Here is an 18,718-nt window from a genome sequence, read left to right as displayed (position 1 = left end):
TGTTTAATCTGGATATTTTTTCTTAATAATTATTTCATATATGTGGAAATCCCTTAATAAATGGCAAGAAGCTAAAGTATACTAAATAAAACCGATACTGCAACTGAGAGCAACAATAAAATATCCAGTGCAAGTTATCCAGTCATGGTGAATATCAAGCGTAATTCTTGATCTGGTAACTACAATTCCCGTAAAACGTGTGCACTGCAAATTAACTTGAAAAGGCTTTTGAGAAATGCTGCTCATTTACACATGTAATATTAAGGCATATGATAATAAATATGTATATCAAATGAATCGTCCTGAACGCGGGCTTTTATGGTGAAATAATGTTGAAAGGCTCCAGCCGGAAGCGCCGCATTGAATTAGCTTGATTGTCAGAGAGTGGAGAAATACTCAGTCAGGAGCTCCGAGCAGCAGGTAAAGCATTCAGTTTTCACTTTAGCATTACGTGTGAGTTTTAGATGCGCATGTTTACTATTTCAAGTCATAATGTTCTCTGTATTGTAAGGAGATAAAAGAAATACTCTCGAATGCATTCCTACTGAAATGAAAACAGGTTGCTGGCTAACCTTGTTAGCATAACAGCCCTCTCTGCTTAGAAAATGGTTTATGCTGTTTAGCTCGTTAGCTTTCTGCAGCGTAGAGATGTGGATACTGAGCAACGAGTCACCAGCTATTTAAGATGTTTTTCCTAACACAAACGTTAGAAACTCAGCCACAAACTGACTTCTGTAACCTAGTTAGGCTAGCTATTTAAACACGTCAGTTAATTAACCCTAATGTTTGGTTAGCTTACGGAGCTGGATAGCCGTTTAAAACCTGCGAGCGGGGCTCATACATCAAGATTCAAGGTAAACTAGACTCCTGTCTGTGTATTAACGTTATACAGTCACCTTCATCTAAAGACTGTCAGTAGTGTGTCTAGATGTCCGGTCGGAGAGATAAATATACAAAGGCTGAGGCGTAACTACATTGTTGATATGAAGACTGCTGGAAAGGTTGTAAAATTCACTCGTTAGTTGTGTTTACATAGCGCAGTTTAACTATGTTAGGTTACTTCACAAAACGGTTGAAATGGGCAGTGGAATAAAAAAAACGCTTACTGCAGGCTTTAATACCGTCACGGGTCCCGATCAACGTTGAATAAATGGTAACCTTGTTGCACCCTGGATGTACACGGACTGTAATGACGTGGAACCTATAGACGCCTTTTTTCATAGATTGTAGAAAGATACAGTAAGGTACCTATAGGTACTACTGCCAATACATAATAGCGTATCTAACGTGTTAAGTTTAATTTAACCTCCTGTGCCCCTGCTGCTGCTCGAGTTCCTGTTACTGGAAGACGCGGGCTTTGTTCTTGTGTTCCTGATAGAAAGAAAAAGAAGCATTGCCCACATTAGTTAGGTTAGCTTCTTGTATTATTGGCGATGCAGGATTTCACTCTAAATGTCGAATAATAATAAAAGAGCCGATGCTTATGTTGACTAATGAGAACAGTGAAAGTAACCTACACGAAGACCAGAACTTGAGGCGAATTTAAACCCGTTTTTCCTCAGCACTTTTTTACTCTCAAGTGTTCTCTAAAATACAGCTACATATCAGTATTTTATCACTACTGAAACATGAAAATATTCGCGGATAGAGTTTTACCACACCTCACTAACCGAAAATTGTGGTTAGTGAGCAACCTGTCAGAAAACGAAGGTGGAGCAGTTAGCAGCGTCGCTAACCTGTCAGTAATGCCGTTAAATGTCCGTTCAAATAAATTTAGATTTAATTTGCATGTGTGACCTGGAGTGCTATACTGTCATTAATAACCAGGCAGGGTGTGTCCATATCAGGCTTTAAAAGGAACCTCACAAATTTTCGCCATTCTGCTCGTTAAACTGCCCTGTGTTTTGCTGCCTCCTCTGACAGAAGAGACGACAGAAGGTGATTTTCTTCACAGCTCTCGGTTTCCTCTCATCGTGTTAGCGACCTGCGAAGACATTAGCGAAACCACATGATGTTGCCGAGAGCTTCAGAACAAGCACACCAATACATACATATTCACACCTGTTCACCTAAAACGTATCTTTTTCTCGTTTACATTCACTGGCAGATGGTTCATAGACGTGTCATTTTTGATAAGCCCTTAAGAGACGCGTGAAGAGGAAACTGAGGCGACAACGAACACAAGACAGCATTACTGCTATTAGTGTTACACCACATTTTGTGGTACCAAACAGAATAGCTTTCTTTCACGTGGTTTAGTAGTATCTGTTGAGCATGCCTTGGGCTGCAGAGCATCAGGGATTGAAGACCTGAAAGAGTAACATTGTTATGTGCTCCAAAACTAGGTGCCCTCGGGAGCTATTGAAGGCAGTGGAGAACAGGGCCTGAAATGTGCCAACCGGTGGATGATGGCCTAAAATATCACAGGAGAAAAGACTTTGAATTTTACATTGCTTTTACCTAATCAACAGTTTAAAATCTCAAGGCTTGGCTAATACAGTCATATAATTGAGATACATGCAGTGTCAAAAGAAACAAGTGGCAATGTTTAGTCCTTATATAATTTTAGGATGTTAAAAATATCTGGGCCTTATGTACTAGTTAACAATATACATTTAGACAGTGAACATCTTAGACTTTAAGATAAGAAACAACTTCAGTGTAGTTATCCGTTATATTGAATCGAAGTAAAGTGCTGATCTGATTAGCATTATTATATTTATTAATATTTTGATAAAGTATGTTATCTTGATTAAGTACATTTATATATTGTGAATATTAACAGTACTTAAAGAACTCTGATCTACTCCATGTTTCATTACAAAGAAAGCATAACTATGCCTTTTTAGTTGGATTTAGTGTAGTTCACTGTCTAAATGTATATTGTTAACTGGAATAAAATGAAATTTCATGCTGCTTATCGCGTATTGTGAAAATTTCTTTAAGTATCCTATATTTTTGACATTTCGCCCAGCCTCTTTCTGTGATCAGATTTTGCCTTACACCTCCTAATAGCTACAGTTATGTGGCCTGATGGGTGCTGATCGTGGATCAGCGCTGTCTTTTGAAGTTGCTGGAGTTGTGCTGGCCCAGTTCATGGTGCCAGTTGGCAATGCAGAGCATTAGGCAGTGGCTGGAGTGTGTTTAAGTGGCACTGATGTGTGTGGCTGCCGTTTCTGCACAGCTGGGCAGCCACAGAGCCACAATTCTTCCTCCCCCCTGCTCACCCGCGATATATAAAGAAGAGAAATGTCACGGCAGATCAGTATCTGAATCTAGCAAGCACTCGTGCTTTAAGCCTTACGGCCAGGCGCGGGCACGCACGCTCTACAAATTTAAAAGGGTCTCTACTCATTTTGATGTGACACGTTTACAATAGGTTGTTAGATCACGCTGTTTGAGGCATTTGTCTTTTTTGTTATAATTAATTTTATTATGTACTGAAAATGTAGAAGCAGGCCGTAAGTAGCATTATGTAGTACTTATTTCACACAGTAGACTGTATTTCTACTAAAATTACAAAAGCTCAGTGAAGCTGTTATCACTTTTCATCCCTTGTGGTGAGCAGCATGATTCAGGCTGTATGGATATATGAGTGTATGATAGTGAGCATGAGAAAGAGACAGCAGTTTGTGATGAATGATGGTGAGCACAGCAGTGGTACTGCACAGTGAGAGAGAGGGGGGGGCGGGTTGGGGTGACCTCTGGGCAGCAAAGACATTATTAGATGATGACTCCGAGGAAGCCAAGAATAAACCCAGTTCATGAATCTGTGTCTAAAATGTCACCCTATGCTTTTGCCGCTGATGAAGATATGTTTCCTCAGACTAGGGTGTGTATTTGGGTTTATTTGTGGATGATGGTTTGACAGTTTCCTGTTTGACTGATAGGGCTGGTCATCGTTCAAAAATATTTGATTTGCAATACCAGTACTTTCACTTCAATATCAGTTGTACTACTACTGGCCTGTCACGATCATATTTTTTTAAATTGTATATAACTGTTACAGTAAAAGCTTAAAGTGACCAAAGTAGCTGTTTAGTTATCTTGCTTCTTAGCGGTCAAAACATTGTAGCTCCCACCTGACGACGACACAGCTCGACGACTTAAACTTCACTGACCGCTGCCCTCTAAAGGTATTAACATCAAATAAACAAACATTTCTCACCACTGCTCTCTAAAGGTCTTATTAACTAATATCACATACACAAGCATTACTCACCGCTGCCCAATAAAGGTGTTATTAACAAACGTCAAATAAATAAACATTAGTCTCTACTGCCCTCCAAAGATGTTACTGCACCAAGTAGTAAGACCAATGTCAATAAATTATTTAAGTCAACTTAAATAATTATGATTAGTTCAAATAATTTTGATAAGGCAATTATGTAATAATTCTGATAGGCCTTAGTTTCTTTTACTTTCCAAACCAAAAGACAGCCAGTCACTCACATAGTGCCACTTATAGGACTGACTTTATAGGTATTGAAATTTGGTGTTAGAATACGTAAATGTTTTCTTTTTGAATACTCTGTAGTATTGAAGTCATTTCCTTCAGTACAACATAACTGTTGAATTTTCTATACAGCCTGTTGAGAGACAGGTGTATTTGTATGGCTGTATGTATTATTTTTAGTATTTGTAAGCATATGTCTTTGTGTTTAACAGGTCCTTGTTTGTAGTATTGTTGTAGAGGACCATCATGTCCTCGGATTTGCTGGTGGACCTGCATGATGACTTGGGTGGAGATGACTCTCCCAGCGCTGCTCTGGACCAGCTCAAACTGGTGCAGGACAAACAGTGGCCACCAGATGACCCTGTCAGCATCAGCAAATCTGGTGAGCGGCCCAAAGTTGGGAATCGTGTGTGTGTGTGTGTGTGTGTGTGTGTGTGTGTTGGGGCTGACTATCAATGACCGAAGTAAAGCTGCAACAAATATCTAAGTCCGAATAAATTTCTCTCTGTTTCAGATTGCAGTTAGCGTGCTCTCAGTTTCCTGTATTAAAATAAATGTTAGCTTGCAGACTAGCTGGCTGAAAATTGTTCTGCTTTCGCTGGGTAAACTCGATAACAAAGATCGCTCAATAAACTCAGTATAGCTGAGTGTAGCACATGCTCTGTTATTCATCTGCTTTAGTTGTGTGACTTAATACATGCAACATCCATATGTTTCAATGGAAGTGATGGTGGAGAATTGAAAGAAAAGTGAATACCAAGACTAAAAATATAGCAATAAAAAACAAAAACAAATGGTCTTGATTCATGTATAGTTCTCATTAGTTACTGATTTAAAGTCTTTAACATCGCAATAGACATGGCTACAAACACAGAGTTTTTACCCAATCAGATACAAATAGATTACTGTTATGCCAATAAAATACTTTTAAACCAGCTTTCAGCACTTATTAGAGAAAAAGTACTCACACATTACAGCAAATACTAGCACACACATACCCTCACACCAGCACTACATTAGTAATAAATCCAACTACATCCAATCTATTAACATGCCAATGTTCAAATTCGTAGCTTGGAACATCTGTGGTGTTGGCACATAGGCTAAACAAACTAAGATCTATCTCACTAAAATGAATGCTGATGTATGCTTATTGCAAGAAACCCATCTCTCCACATCTGTCTAATAAAAAGCAAAGTCACCACAATTTAGTCATATTTTCTCTGCACCCTGCATTTTCAAACAAAAAGAGGTATCTATTCTAATAACAAATAGATTTATTTTGCACACAATGCCACTGTATTACACCTCAACGGACTATTTATTGTAATAAAAATTATAGTAAATAATAACATTAGACTAAATCCTAATTTAACCAATACAGAACTATCCACAGAAACAATAAAACGGTTTAAATTTCCAATTTTGGCCTTGGCGATGGTTGGTGTCTTAAACACCTGTCTTCCAAAGGACTCAGAGTTTACTCACCAGTTCAGTGCTCATATTCCCACATAGATTTCTTCTCAGTAATTCACCCTGTCATGACCACACTCCTGTTTCATGGAATTTGACACTTGTATTAAAAGAGTGGTCATCTTTCCTGGAAATATACACTATATGGACAAAAGTATTGAGACACACCTCTTAATCATTGAATGTGTTTCCGTCAGTTCCAGTTCCATTCAGGTCCGTTGCCACAGGTGTGTAAAATCAAGCACCTAGCCATGCAGTCTGCCTTTTACAAACATTTGTAAAAGAATGGGTCATTCTAAAGAGCTCACTAAATTTGAGTGTAGTACAGTAATACGATGCAACTGTTGTAACAAGTCAGTTACAACTTCCCTCCTAGATATTCCACGATTAACTGTAAGTGGTATTATTGAAAAGTGGAAGTGTTTAGGAACCACAGCAACTCAGCCACAAAGTGACACACCGTGTAAAATTATAGAGCGGGGTCACCGAGTGCTGAGGCACATAGTGCATAAAAGTTGCTGACGCTCTGCTGATTCAATAACTGCAGAGTTCCAAACCTTCTCTGCCAATATGAGCACAAAAAGTCTGTGCTGGGAACTTCATGGTATGGGTTTCAATGGCTGAGCAGCTGCATACAAGCCTTACATCACCAAGCACAATGCCAAGTGTCGGATTGAGTAGTGTAAAGCATGCCGCCACTGGACTCTGGAACAGTGAAAACATATTCTGTGGACTGACAATTTACGCTTCTCTATCTAGCAGTCTGATGGGCGAGTCTGGGTTTGGTGAATGCCAGGAGAACGTTACCTGCCTGACTGCATTGTGCCAACTGTAAAGTTTGGTGGAGGAGGGAAAATGCAATGAGATTGTTTTCAGGAATTAGTCGAGGCAGTGAAGGGAGAACTTAATTCTTCAGCATACCACAACATTTTGGACAATTGTATGCTTCCAACTTTGTGGGAACAGTTTGGGGTAGGTCGTTTTCTGTTCCAGCATGACTGTGCACCAGTGCACAAAACGAGGTCCATAAAGGCATGGTTAGGTGAGTTTGGTGTGGAAGAACTTGACTTGCCTGCACAGAGCCCTGACCTCAACCCCATCGAACGCCTTTGGGATAAACCAGGACGGAGATTGCAAGCCAGGCCCTCTCGTCCAATATTAGTGTCTGACCTCACAAATGCTCTTCTGGATAAATGATCTGGAAAAATTCCCACAGACACACACAAGCTTCCCAAAAGAGTGGAAGCTGTCATAGCTGAAAAGCGGAGACCAACTCCATGTTAATGCCTAAGGATTTGGAATGGGATGTCATAAAAGCTCCTGTAGGTGTCCCAATGCTTTTGTCCATATAATGTATGATTCTCCTGAAACTCCACCAACATTACTATGGGGAAAAAGGACAAGCTGTACTAAGTGGCAAAGTATTCTGTTCTGCTTATACAAAAGAGAAACATACAGAAATTGAATCTAATTCAGAACATAAAATTCATTAGAAATTAATTGGAGTATAAGATGGTAGACAACTCCAATAAGGACACAAGAATAAATTAAATAAACACAAATTCATTTGCAACTGAGAATTATTCTCAAATAGAAAACCCAATTTTTACTACAAAAAGTGAGACATAAAACCATTGAATACAGTAATAAATCCGAACCTTATTAAAAGTAGCTAATGATGCTACTGCTTCAGTGTGTTGAATGTGCATGGATTTAAAGGGGACCTACAATGCTTTTCCGTGTTTTCTCTTTCCTTTAGTGTGTTGTATAACTTTTGTGCATGTAAACAGTCTACAAATTTACAAAGCTTACACGCCAGAGGGAGTAATTCTCTCCCACAGAAACCACTTTTCTCAGCTGCCTGAAATGCTTCATTGGAATTCCAGCCCTTTTCTCCTTTGTCACAAGATAATGCAATCTCGTAACACAATCCATATCGTCTGTAGGGACGTAACTTGTAGCAGGATGCTTTGCTTTCAATCGCTCTGTTGGTTGACCAGTCAGAACAGTGTGGGCCAGCTGACCAATTAGAGCACTCTGGGCTCATCAGGAGGTGGAGCGTAAAAGCACCGGAGCTCTAACTGAGCATTTTTGATAGAGGGTGAATAGAGATGTACAGTATGAGGAAAAATTATGTTTTGGAACATTGAAGCAGTCTATTCTAGTAGACCCCTAAAATAAAATTCTGAGCTTTGAAAATGAGCATAATTGGTCCTCTTTAAAAAAGAGAGTGTGAACAGGAGAGAGAATATGTGACATTATCTATGAATAAAATAAAAGCTGATCTGAGTATTTAACATTAGTTAGAACTAACTTATGTTAACTTGAGTTAACTATGGGCTAACTACAGGCTTCTGTATAGCAAAAATGTGTTATCAGTTTGATTAGTTCAGACAGCTTTTGCACTGTAAACATGAGCTTCAGTGATGTTACTGCTGAAATGTTAAAAAATAAACAGTGTTTCAGTTAGCTTACACAGAAAAACAGTAAAACATTTAATTAGTTTCTTGCTGTTCTTACAATCTGTAAAGCACACTGGTGTGTGCACTCGTGTGCTTTCCTGTAAGAGTCCAAGTGTATCCCCAAAAAAAAAAAAAAGTGTGGGAGACCACACTGAACTCACACTGAAGTTGTATTGCGCTTTCAGAAATATTGGGTAAGAACATTAAGAGCTTGAGAATGTCAGCAGCTGCATGTCCCACAAAGATACCATACATATCCACACGCGGTCTTAATGAGCACTTGCGCACTTTTGATAAATTCAGAATATGTCTTGTTAGTTTACATTTAAATGTTCTAAACGGTTTAGGATTTATGTTGTCATTGGAACTCAAGAACAGAAACTGAGCCCTAATCAATCACAATCACAGATGCTCCACATGAGTATCAATGGGAGTGTGGATAAATGATCAAACACATCAATAATTATGGTAAAAAAAAAAAATCATGTAGGTCAGTCTGTAACCACATGAAAGATTTACTAAAACGTATGTTGTAAAATACAATGTTAAATTTCTTCCACATTGTACAGCCCTATTGTGTAGGTTTGCTTTAAACACATTTTTGTTGTCTATCATTTTATTTGTTAATAGAGAATTTTATTTTACCAGAGCTTTTAAATCGAACAGTGCTACAATTTTATGTTCGTAGATCCTGCATCTAAGGTAAGGTAGCAACTGTGTTGCTCTTTCCATAAGGGATGCACAATGATATCAGAATAATATCGCCCATGGACAGATGGATCATTCTCATGAAACAGCCTCCATAAATATTTGAATGCCATAATCATAATGCAGATAAACAATATTCAGATGTCAAAATTTGTATATATTTAATTTAGTAAATCAACTGGAGCTCTGTATGGTACAGCAAAAATTAAGTAACTCATTTGTGTATTTTAAAGTTTCTTGGACATCGCTGTTGTCGGAAGAAAACCTTGTATCTCCATTTTTGACATTTTTCAGGTTTTGACATCATTTAAAAATAACTGTTACCGTTTACATTGTATGTAAATTTCATGGTGAATGGACTAAAAGAAGTGACCCAAAAAGACTTGGAAAGAATTCTGGTTCCATTGACTTACATTAAAAGTAAAGTGTGTTTTTTCCTTCTCCTGTAAAGTTACTATTTTGGAGATACAAGGTTTTCTTCCAACAACAGCAATATATAAAATGCAGTTTATGAAAAGAGAAGTCAATAACAAAAACGTTATTTACGCATTTATCCTTAAATCTTACTGCGTTGAGATAATGAAAATTTGGTCACATCAATTGAAATGTTACTAAAAATTCAGTGAAACTCATGTTTATTTTAATTGTTCAACCAGGCATCATTGTTTATTCAAAAAAAAGAGGAAACATTAAGTTTTAGTTGTTTTCATTTTTTCAAGTTTGTGAGAGTAACCCAGATGTTTAGATTTGATTAATTCTTGAAACACTTCAGAGCAGTAGGAAATTGCAGCGATGCTGGGCTACTGTGTTAAAACGTCTGCATTTGTAACCCTATAGGAGAAGTTGTTATGTTCTGTAATGCTAGTCCAGGTAGATGTAGTCCCAGTTTCTACATTTCACATATGTTTTTGTATCTGCATCAGCAGGTATGTACATGGAAATTATTGGGTATCAGCATCAGACCACAATTCCCATATCAGTATGTCCCCTTTTGCCATGACAAGTCTCACCAAGCTGATGGATCTAGATCACTTGATAATTCTTGCTGTCTATATTTAGGAGTAGGCCTAGGCACAATGAAGCTGTCACTTGAAGGTGGGTCTGAAGATGGGTCAGAGGTTAATACAGAAATAATACCCGTTTCTGTGTGTGTGTGTGTGTGTGTGTGTTTGTTAGAGCGAGGAGTTGATTAATGGTATGGGTAGTCAGTTAAGTGTGGCTCTCTGTCTGAGGGATTGTTGCAGCAATGCTATATGGAGGGAAAAGGACAAATACAGAGAATTGAAGTTGATTGAAGCTTGTGTGTTTGTGTATAAAATGGAACTGGATAAGAAGATTACACTAATGCGCACACACACCCTTCATCATTTCCTTGTTACTTTTACGTTGTCAGGTTTCTGTAACTTGTTATTGCTGACTTCTATCTGGGACGGAGTTCACTTCTTTCCAGGAGCTTCATGTCCTAATAAAGGCGTGTGAAAGATATAGTACTGTGCAGAAGTCTTGGGCATGTAAGAAAATGATATGCACAGCTATTTATCTGGACATTTAGCATGTGTTGTTTGAAACAACACTAACCTTATAATAGATATAAGTAAAAAATACATTGTAATTTTGTGTTTGTGTGTGTGTGAGATTACCTACTTCCAGTGCTGTTCTTGGGAAAGCCCAGTATTTACAGTTAGCATTCAATACCTGCTTCAGCTATTCAGTCCTTCAATAAATTAAAGTAGGTGCTACTGATGGCGGTTAACAAATCCATCTGATTTAGTGCAGTGAGAAGTCAGGAGCCAAGTCTGTGTTCTTCTAACTGTATTCGTCTAAAGTCAGAGACCACACTTTCTTCTATGACAGCCATTTTAAACAAGTTATTATTTTTTAGTGTCAGAACCAGCAGGAAACATTAAAATCATGAGAACCAGAAAAGGCAACCATCTTCGTTGAGCCTTTTGTGTAATTCCTTGTTACATGGATGTGTAATTAACTTGTACTTAATGGCCATTTTGGCTGAAAATTGAATGAAAGAGTGTTCTCTGATTTTCACATAGTACGGTATCTTTTTAAAAACACAAAAATCTTGTTACATTTTACTCTATTTACATTTATTTTTATTCATTTGTTATGTAGTATTATGTAGTATTTTACTGACAAAACCACTGCCAAGATTAATAGCTATAAGCAGTTTTCTTGACTGCTTGAGACTTTTGCATATTACTGTAAATTGGTGGCATATTCATTTACAGGAGTGAAAATTTGTAAGTGATCAAACTAAAGGAAGCTGCCTTAGGTCACCTGTTGAAATTTTGCCAGGATGACGATAAAACGTAGCCATTGCACTCTCTTTTTGTTTGGAGAGTCTGAGAGCACTTTCATTTGGTCTATAGCACAGGACAACTTAAATGTATTAATAACTCTTTCTTTTGTGTAGTTACAGACATTAAGAGCCTCAGTGAGGGCTCCCACCTGGAACGGGATGACCCGTTCTACGAGATCGCAAAGCATCAGATAGTGGAAGTAGCAGGTGAGCCATCAAGTGGTTACAAATTTCTTACCCTGTTAAACAAGAATATTGTAAGCGTTAACTTTAAACCCTCTTTCTCTCTCACTCTCTCTCTGTTATATGCATTCTCTGTGCAGGTGATGATAACTTTGGGCGGAAAGTGATTGTGTTCAGCGCATGTCGCATGCCACCCCACAGTCAACTAGACCACCATAAACTACTGATGTAGGCATCTCTGCTTCCTAAACTCTGTGGCCGGTCTTTATCTTGAATAACCGTTCTGAGCAAAGTCAGCGAATCTTGTTTTGATCTGAGTCACAAGTCTTGCGGAAATAGAACTTCCTCAAGATTGTTCTCTTGTTCTTTGCTTATATGGTAGAGTACTTACTCTCAAGGTAGAGCAAACTAGTACAAGCAGCTTGGATTTCACTGTTGTTTAGGGTTATCACTATCAATTCAGTTAGTGATTGAGTAATCTATTGATTATTTTGATGATTGAGTAATCTTTGTTTTTTTGTTTTTTTTCTTAAAGGCCAAAAATTACCAATGGACTTAAGTGAACTCCTTGCATTTGCGCATAGCCTTTTAAAATCCTAGAACACTTAACTGGTAAAAAGAAATTGGTAAAAACTACACAGCTTTTAAAAAAGACTGCAATAAATTAATTTTGCAGTGTCAGGAAAAAGCAGAAGACATATTTGACAGAAAACTGCACAAAATCCTCAACAAATCTATACAGTTTGTATTTAGTGTGTAGTTTTATTACAGCTTCCATTCTTTTTGAGGGACTTGCTTTCAGATTTTCAAAGAAATTTACAGGGTTGTCTTAGATGGTAGAAGTTGGTTGCATTTCTGCTTCTCTGCTCCCCCACAGCTCCCCCGCCTAAAGCATGAGTGGCACTTGATTTTCTCCTGTCTCCCAGCTTTAAATTTTTAAGCTCTTTTTATCTGATGATGGCAGTTTTGTTGCACAGTTGTTAGGAGTGCTGTAGTTTTGGAAACTCATATTGTCCTTTGACTTTCCCCTTCATTATGCAAGCGAATTATCTTATATCTCCTCTCCTAAGAAATTTCTCGTACCTTTTTGTAGATTTACATGAGAAAAAAAACTGCAAGACAGCTAAGGTGTGTTTGGGTAATTGTTTGTATGAATGGTAGTGTGTCTTTGATGGGGAAGAAAATGGTAGTAAAACCTTTGGAAACAGCTTTTGTTCAGAGGATTCAGCTGTAACTCGATGGTTTTTAGATGGGTGTCGGTAGGTTACACAGAAGTAAAGAGTGGACAAAGTAAATACTGATGTAGATTTGGTAGTATACTTAATGTCAGGATTCTGTGTAGTTCTTTGTTAAATATGTTCCCTGCATTTTTCCTGATGATGAAAAATGAGTGACTTGTACTTAATTGCCTTTTTGACTGGAAATTAAATAAATTAAAGTTAGGATTTTTATGTATGTAGGGTAGTCTGAAACATTCTAAAAGGTTTTTGATGTGAAAGTAGAAGATTGTCAGTTGCTGTCAGTGACTTGATATTGATTACTGTTGTATATGAGCAGAACTGTTGCACTGATCCTTCTGAAGTGTATGTTGGTAAGTGCAATGTGATGTGCTATGATAAATTACAGGTACCTGAAGCAGACATTAGACAAGTATGTGGAAAGCGATTATACACTCATCTACTTCCACCATGGTATGACCAGCGAGAACAAGCTATCCCTCAGCTGGTTGCGAGATGCGTACCGTGAATTTGAAAGAAAGTAAGTCCTGTGATCTTCCCCTTGGCTGGAAATCTCTATCTTGGCTTGTTTTCACATTTGGTTTGATTTGCAATTTTGACCCGGAGTATAGAACAAAAAAGCAGTACTCTAATGGACAACTTAAGTAATTATCGGCTTTACCTATGTTTATGTTTCCACATAATGTGTGGTAAAGCTAATTCTGTCTGTTTGCTCTTCTCAGGTATAAGAAGAATATTAAGGCATTTTATATTGTCCATCCCACCATGTTCATCAGAACCGTCCTCATTTTCTTCAAGCCACTCATCAGGTTAATACTAAATACCGTTTACATATTCTGTATGTTGTATGTTATATACAGTGCTATGTACTGTACCTGCTTTAAAGGATTACTGCTACATTGCTTTAAATAGCCAGTATACAATACATTAGGGGTGGCCAAAATAGCAATATCAAAGCATCACGATACTTCAAGACATTTTCTCAATACACATAATTTTTCTGAAGTTTGATAAGGTTTGAATAGACCAAAAATACTGGTAGTGTTACATTTTAAAAGATCAAAAACTATGAATTTAATGATTTCTGTTCAACCTTTAGTATACTGCCCTGCACAAAATCTAATTAAGCAGGGTTATTTATACTATCTTGGTAATGAACTATGCATTTGATCAGTATTCTTTAAGTACTGCCATTATCCGTATTATGCTGAGAAAAGCATATTATGACAGTATGACATAGTTTATCATGATAATGTTATTGTCATATTACCCACCTCTATAAAACAAATACTTTATATAGTCATGGAGGCTACTGTTTTGTGGTTTAACTGTGCTGTGCAGTGCACGCAGGCCTCCAGGACTGGAGTTTGGAAACCCTACAATAACTATACTGTATTCCCAGGGTACTTATTCTCTGTGCATGCATATAAGCTTCAAGTATACAACCAGGGAAGTATATTTGATTTAAAAAAAGATTTTTGTGATTCTGATGTGTGCCTCTGTTCACAGCTTTAAATTTGGCCGTAAGATACACTACGTAAATTACTTGAGCGAGCTGGAAGAGATAGTGAAGTGTGATCAACTGGTGATTCCCAGTCGAGTTAGAGCGTAAGAGTCTCGTGTACACTACACTACACCAACAAAGTCACAGCTTTATATGCTTCCACACATTCTTTATGGTATATCTAACTATAAAAATATATACATTTTATTCAATATAAACACAAAACACCATACTACATTGCACATTATGGTCAAAGCAAGTTTTCTGTGCACACTGTACACATTAGTTCACCTTGTCTCTAGGTATGATGATAAGATCCGTCTAAATCTGAAGCCATCCGTGGTCCCTGGCCCAATATCACCACCTCGTAGCCCACCTTTGCCCTTCCAGCAGTTCGGGGTGCCTCTCTCAGTGTGAGTGTCTCTGAACAGTTCCATTCTTCCATCAAAATGTAATGAATTGCCTGCTACATCTAAATTGTTTTGTTTACATCAGTGTGCGCCAGTATACAGGGAAAAATAATATTGACCAATAATATCATGTTTCCCCTCTCACATGTCAGATAATTATACACGCACCACAGCACAGTGCTGCGAACTGATCTGCAAAAAATGTAGATGTTACTGGTGTGGGTGGTGCAGCTGGGGTTAGCCAACGAACTAACATTGCAGTTAGCAAGCTGGCTAACTTGTCTACCACAAACAGTAAAACCACAGACGTTAAGATAATACTCTGACAGTTTCCTGACTGATTACATATCATGCAGTCTCCCTTTCGTGTGTTTATCTATAGCCAGTGGGGAAGAGATGTTTAAAGGTTTGTGTATAAACACTGGGTACATTAGCTTTTCTTCCATCTAACCACCAAAGGTTGAGAAGTATGAGATTTCACACCAGTAATTTATTCACTCTGGAAGTTTGGGATTTGAAATCGTTCATCACGACGAATAAAATTGAAATAAAAACGTTTTGTTGGCAAACACCAGTGTGACTGGGTCTTTGTGGGTTGAGGTTGGCTTTAGTGATGAGTGGACTGTGTTTGTGTTTAGGTTGAGAGATAGAGGTGCAGACTCTGAGGGCATTCCCCTGGTGATGCGAGATACCATCAGCTTCTTGCAGGAGCAGGGTGAGCTGCATTTTTATGCCATTTATCCTTTCAGAAGCTTTCTAGTTTACAGTTAGTTAATTTGTTATATGTGTTTCATTACAAAGAATTTATCTAAAAAAAGTCACCTGTGGGTTAATTTCCCACACCTAGGATAAAATGGATTTTCAGTGGTGAAACACCTTTGGCTTTGCATTTTAGTTTGCAAGACTAGGCTGGACTGATGCTTGGGAAACCAACCCTGTTATTTGTGGTTTAGTAATAGAGTACGGCCTTAGCCACAACCAGGTATAGGCATACATCGGAAATGAAATAGGAGATTATGATTTTTTTCTTTTTGCTTCCTTTTCTTTCCATCTTTCTTTCTTTCTTTCTTTCTTTCATCCTTTCGTCCTTCCTTTCTTTCTTTCTTTCGTTTCTTTCTCTTATCGCTGTGACTCAGGTTTGCAAACAGAGGGAATATTCCGGCGGTCAGCTAATGTTAACCTTGTGAAAAGCATCCAGCACAAATACAACTCAGGTACAAGCAGGATTCTACTGAAAGTCTGTTCTCATTGAATACAAGCATCTAACAAACATATATTTATGTATGTGTGTAGGGGAGGAAGTGAATTTCTTTCAGATTGAGGATGTGCATCTGGCTGCTGTAATCCTGAAGACGTTTCTCAGAGAGCTGCCAGAACCTCTGCTTACCTACAAGCTCTACAATGATGTTGTCAACTTTCAGCGTGAGCATACTCTTAATTTTACTTTCTCTAGCACAGCGCAGCACTAATAACTTCCAGACTCTTATCACAGCGTCAAGAACTTCTTGACTGAGTAAAACTATTGGCATGCTGGAACATGCAGTCTTTTGTGTGGTTATTCTGGATGCATGATCATTTATTTTGTCCTCTCTCTCTGTTTTTGTGTTCAGACGTGGACAGTGAGTCTCAAGTCATCACGATCCGAAATATGCTTATGTCACTTCCTGAGGAGAACTATGCTTCACTGCGCTTTCTCATCCAGTTTCTCGGTCAGGTAAGCAACTGTGTTGTGGTGACAAAACGTGCATATCTCGTCTAGCAGCAGATGTGTTGCTACTGTACATCAGCATAATTGTATTCCCTTATTGTTATTTGTAGCATTCTGCACATTGATCGTTACTAAAATAGACAATTAATTTTAGACAATTTTACTCAATTAATTAATCTTGGGTAATACTAGAGTAACTGTAATGTCATTACATATTCGGAATACAAAAAAGGTTACTGTGTTCCATGAGCAACTACAGAGACAAAGGTAGCAGTTTACACATTTTTAAAATAGTGTGATTGCTAGCAGGGTTACATTAAATCAGCTCTTGGACACGTAATGCAGTTTTTCGGACAGAAAGGTGACATTATTTTATTCGCCCCATTCGATTTTTGCATACATTTTTCAGGCAACGTGAACTCATTCCACCTCTTTTGTCTCCATGGTTGGCGTATAACTTATGTCCATGGCCCAGTTTGAGCTGCGTTTGGAAATGTGCACCATACATGACAGAGCAGAGGACAAACCTTTTTGACACTGGTTATAAGTTGCTGATACACAACCACCTGGTCAGCTTGGCTGTTGCTATGCTAACCACAGAGACAACAGAGATTCATGGAGTGAGTTTCTGTTGTAAGTTCCTGTTGTTTCAAAAATGGCTGATTGCCAGTTCACTCTCCTCTTCAACGCAAAGCGGTACAGAACAGACATAGTGGAGAATGAGAAAGTGTGATCGGGCAGGGCGTGTTGAGGGTGGTCTCGGCGTGTTTGAGGTTGTGGGGAGAGTTGCACCACCTCTCTGTGCACCCGCCCCACAAGGACATGGAAGCCAATCACGTAGCAGGAATTCTGGGGTGGCATGTGGGATCATCAAAGGCATCTTTTAGGTCCTTTGATGAAAATGATTAAGAATCCCCGGGTTATACATTTTGGCTTGATGGCAAAACTTTTCAAAGAGTCTTTGACCATTATTGTTTTTAAAACATTTACTGTTGTTTTCTTTTAGGTGTCTGCAGAGAGTGAGGTGAACAAGATGACAAACACAAACCTAGCTGTCGTGTTTGGCCCTAATCTGCTGTGGGGGCAGGACGCTGCCATGACGCTCAGCTCTATTGGACCGATCAACAACTTCACCCGTACCCTGCTGGACCTGCATGAGGAGGTCTTTGCCCAATAAGGAGCAGTGGAGCCCATTTAGAGTCCTTCCCACTCTGTAACTCAGCCCATTGTGCTGTGGCCCTTTCCCTCTCTCCTTAAGTGTTGCCAAATGCATGAGTGTTGTAAACGGGTGAGGCTTCGCAGGAGGGAATTTGGCAGGTACAGGATTTGTGCAGACTTCTGATATAAGAGACTGATTTTTTTTTGTTTTGTTTTTTGTTTTTTTTCAGGATGCCATTTTTCTTCATAAATGGTGTTTCCTTTTTGGAAATTCAGACAATCAGTAAAAAGTCATTTATGCTTGAGATCATATAGCTGTTGTTAATCATTATAAAGGTACCGGCCAAGCAGAGTTTTTCAGTCTCTGCTCACATACCAAAACATGTTCACTTAGCTCTGTTGTTAATATCTCTTTTTAAGGTTTAAAGGATTATTTGGCTGTGATTTTTGAACCCTTTTGAAAGGATTTGCTGTGAAAGCGAAACGCCCTATCCTGTATGAGACATAGTCATAGCTATGGACCAATATAAAGCACTAATACTCAAACTTGAAACACTTGTTTTAAACATATGATATTGCCTTTAAATGCTCTGTTAGTCTTTATTTTTACTACATATATATTATTTGTATGATCTTTTTTACTGTATTTCTGTCATTGTATGATCAAGAAATTGCTGTAGATAGTTGCAGTTCTAATGCTAGCCAACAAGGAGGAGGCTTAAGATTTTAAGTTAAATATAGTTATACCACATATTTGCATGCCATGTGCATACTATATAGTGCAAGTCAGAGACCACCCACTATTTATTTAATTTTCAGTCAAATCATTTATTAAGTACAAGTTATTCATTTTTCAGCATCAGCAAATTAGCAGAAACATATATGTAACAGTAAATTACACAGAAGCCCCAACAAGTGAATATATTTTTTCAGTATTTAATGTGTCCAATCTTTGCCTTTATTACAGCTTTCATTCTTTATGGGAGGCTTGCTTTCAGTTTTCCACAAAATGAAATCTGCAGGGACATTTTTCTGCAATCCAGTCTTAGAAGTTGGCTGCATTTTCAGCTTCTCATGTTCTGAGTCATCCCAAACACATTCAGT

The 18,718-nt window shown here is 38.2% G+C and overlaps 1 protein-coding gene across 2 annotated transcripts; it reads left to right on the top strand.

The window, feature by feature from the left end:
• Nucleotides 1-306: 306 nt before the first annotated feature.
• arhgap1 (Rho GTPase activating protein 1) lies at nucleotides 307-18,629 on the top strand. Of its 2 annotated transcripts, none has more exons than XM_036584005.1 (13): nucleotides 307-420; nucleotides 4,683-4,838; nucleotides 11,528-11,620; nucleotides 11,737-11,824; nucleotides 13,223-13,354; nucleotides 13,557-13,643; nucleotides 14,344-14,442; nucleotides 14,641-14,751; nucleotides 15,387-15,463; nucleotides 15,885-15,962; nucleotides 16,042-16,170; nucleotides 16,359-16,462; nucleotides 17,463-18,629. In XM_036584005.1, exons 2-13 carry the CDS (start codon nucleotides 4,703-4,705, stop codon nucleotides 17,631-17,633), a joined length of 1,305 nt encoding a protein of 434 aa, XP_036439898.1. In that variant the 5' UTR covers nucleotides 307-420; nucleotides 4,683-4,702; the 3' UTR covers nucleotides 17,634-18,629. The 2 variants fall into 2 exon arrangements, with proteins under 2 accessions (XP_036439898.1, XP_036439897.1); XM_036584004.1 differs by having other exon boundaries at nucleotides 4,669-4,838; nucleotides 17,463-18,628.
• Nucleotides 18,630-18,718: the final 89 nt, after the last annotated feature.

This window comes from Colossoma macropomum, unplaced genomic scaffold (genome assembly GCF_904425465.1).
Source record: "Colossoma macropomum unplaced genomic scaffold, Colossoma_macropomum, whole genome shotgun sequence".
NCBI classification, from domain to species: domain Eukaryota; kingdom Metazoa; phylum Chordata; class Actinopteri; order Characiformes; family Serrasalmidae; genus Colossoma; species Colossoma macropomum.
Note: the sequence above shows the minus strand (reverse complement) of the source record. Positions and strands in the feature narration are given on the sequence as shown.

Coding starts and splice junctions, on each gene's coding strand:
- arhgap1 (XM_036584005.1), top strand. CDS start 4,703: ATGTCCTCGGATTTGCTGGTGGACCTGCATGATGACTTGGGTGGAGAT. Junction 13,644..14,343: donor TTCTTCAAGCCACTCATCAG/GTTAATACTAAA, acceptor CTCTGTTCACAG/CTTTAAATTTGGCCGTAAGA. Junction 14,443..14,640: donor ATTCCCAGTCGAGTTAGAGC/GTAAGAGTCTCG, acceptor CCTTGTCTCTAG/GTATGATGATAAGATCCGTC.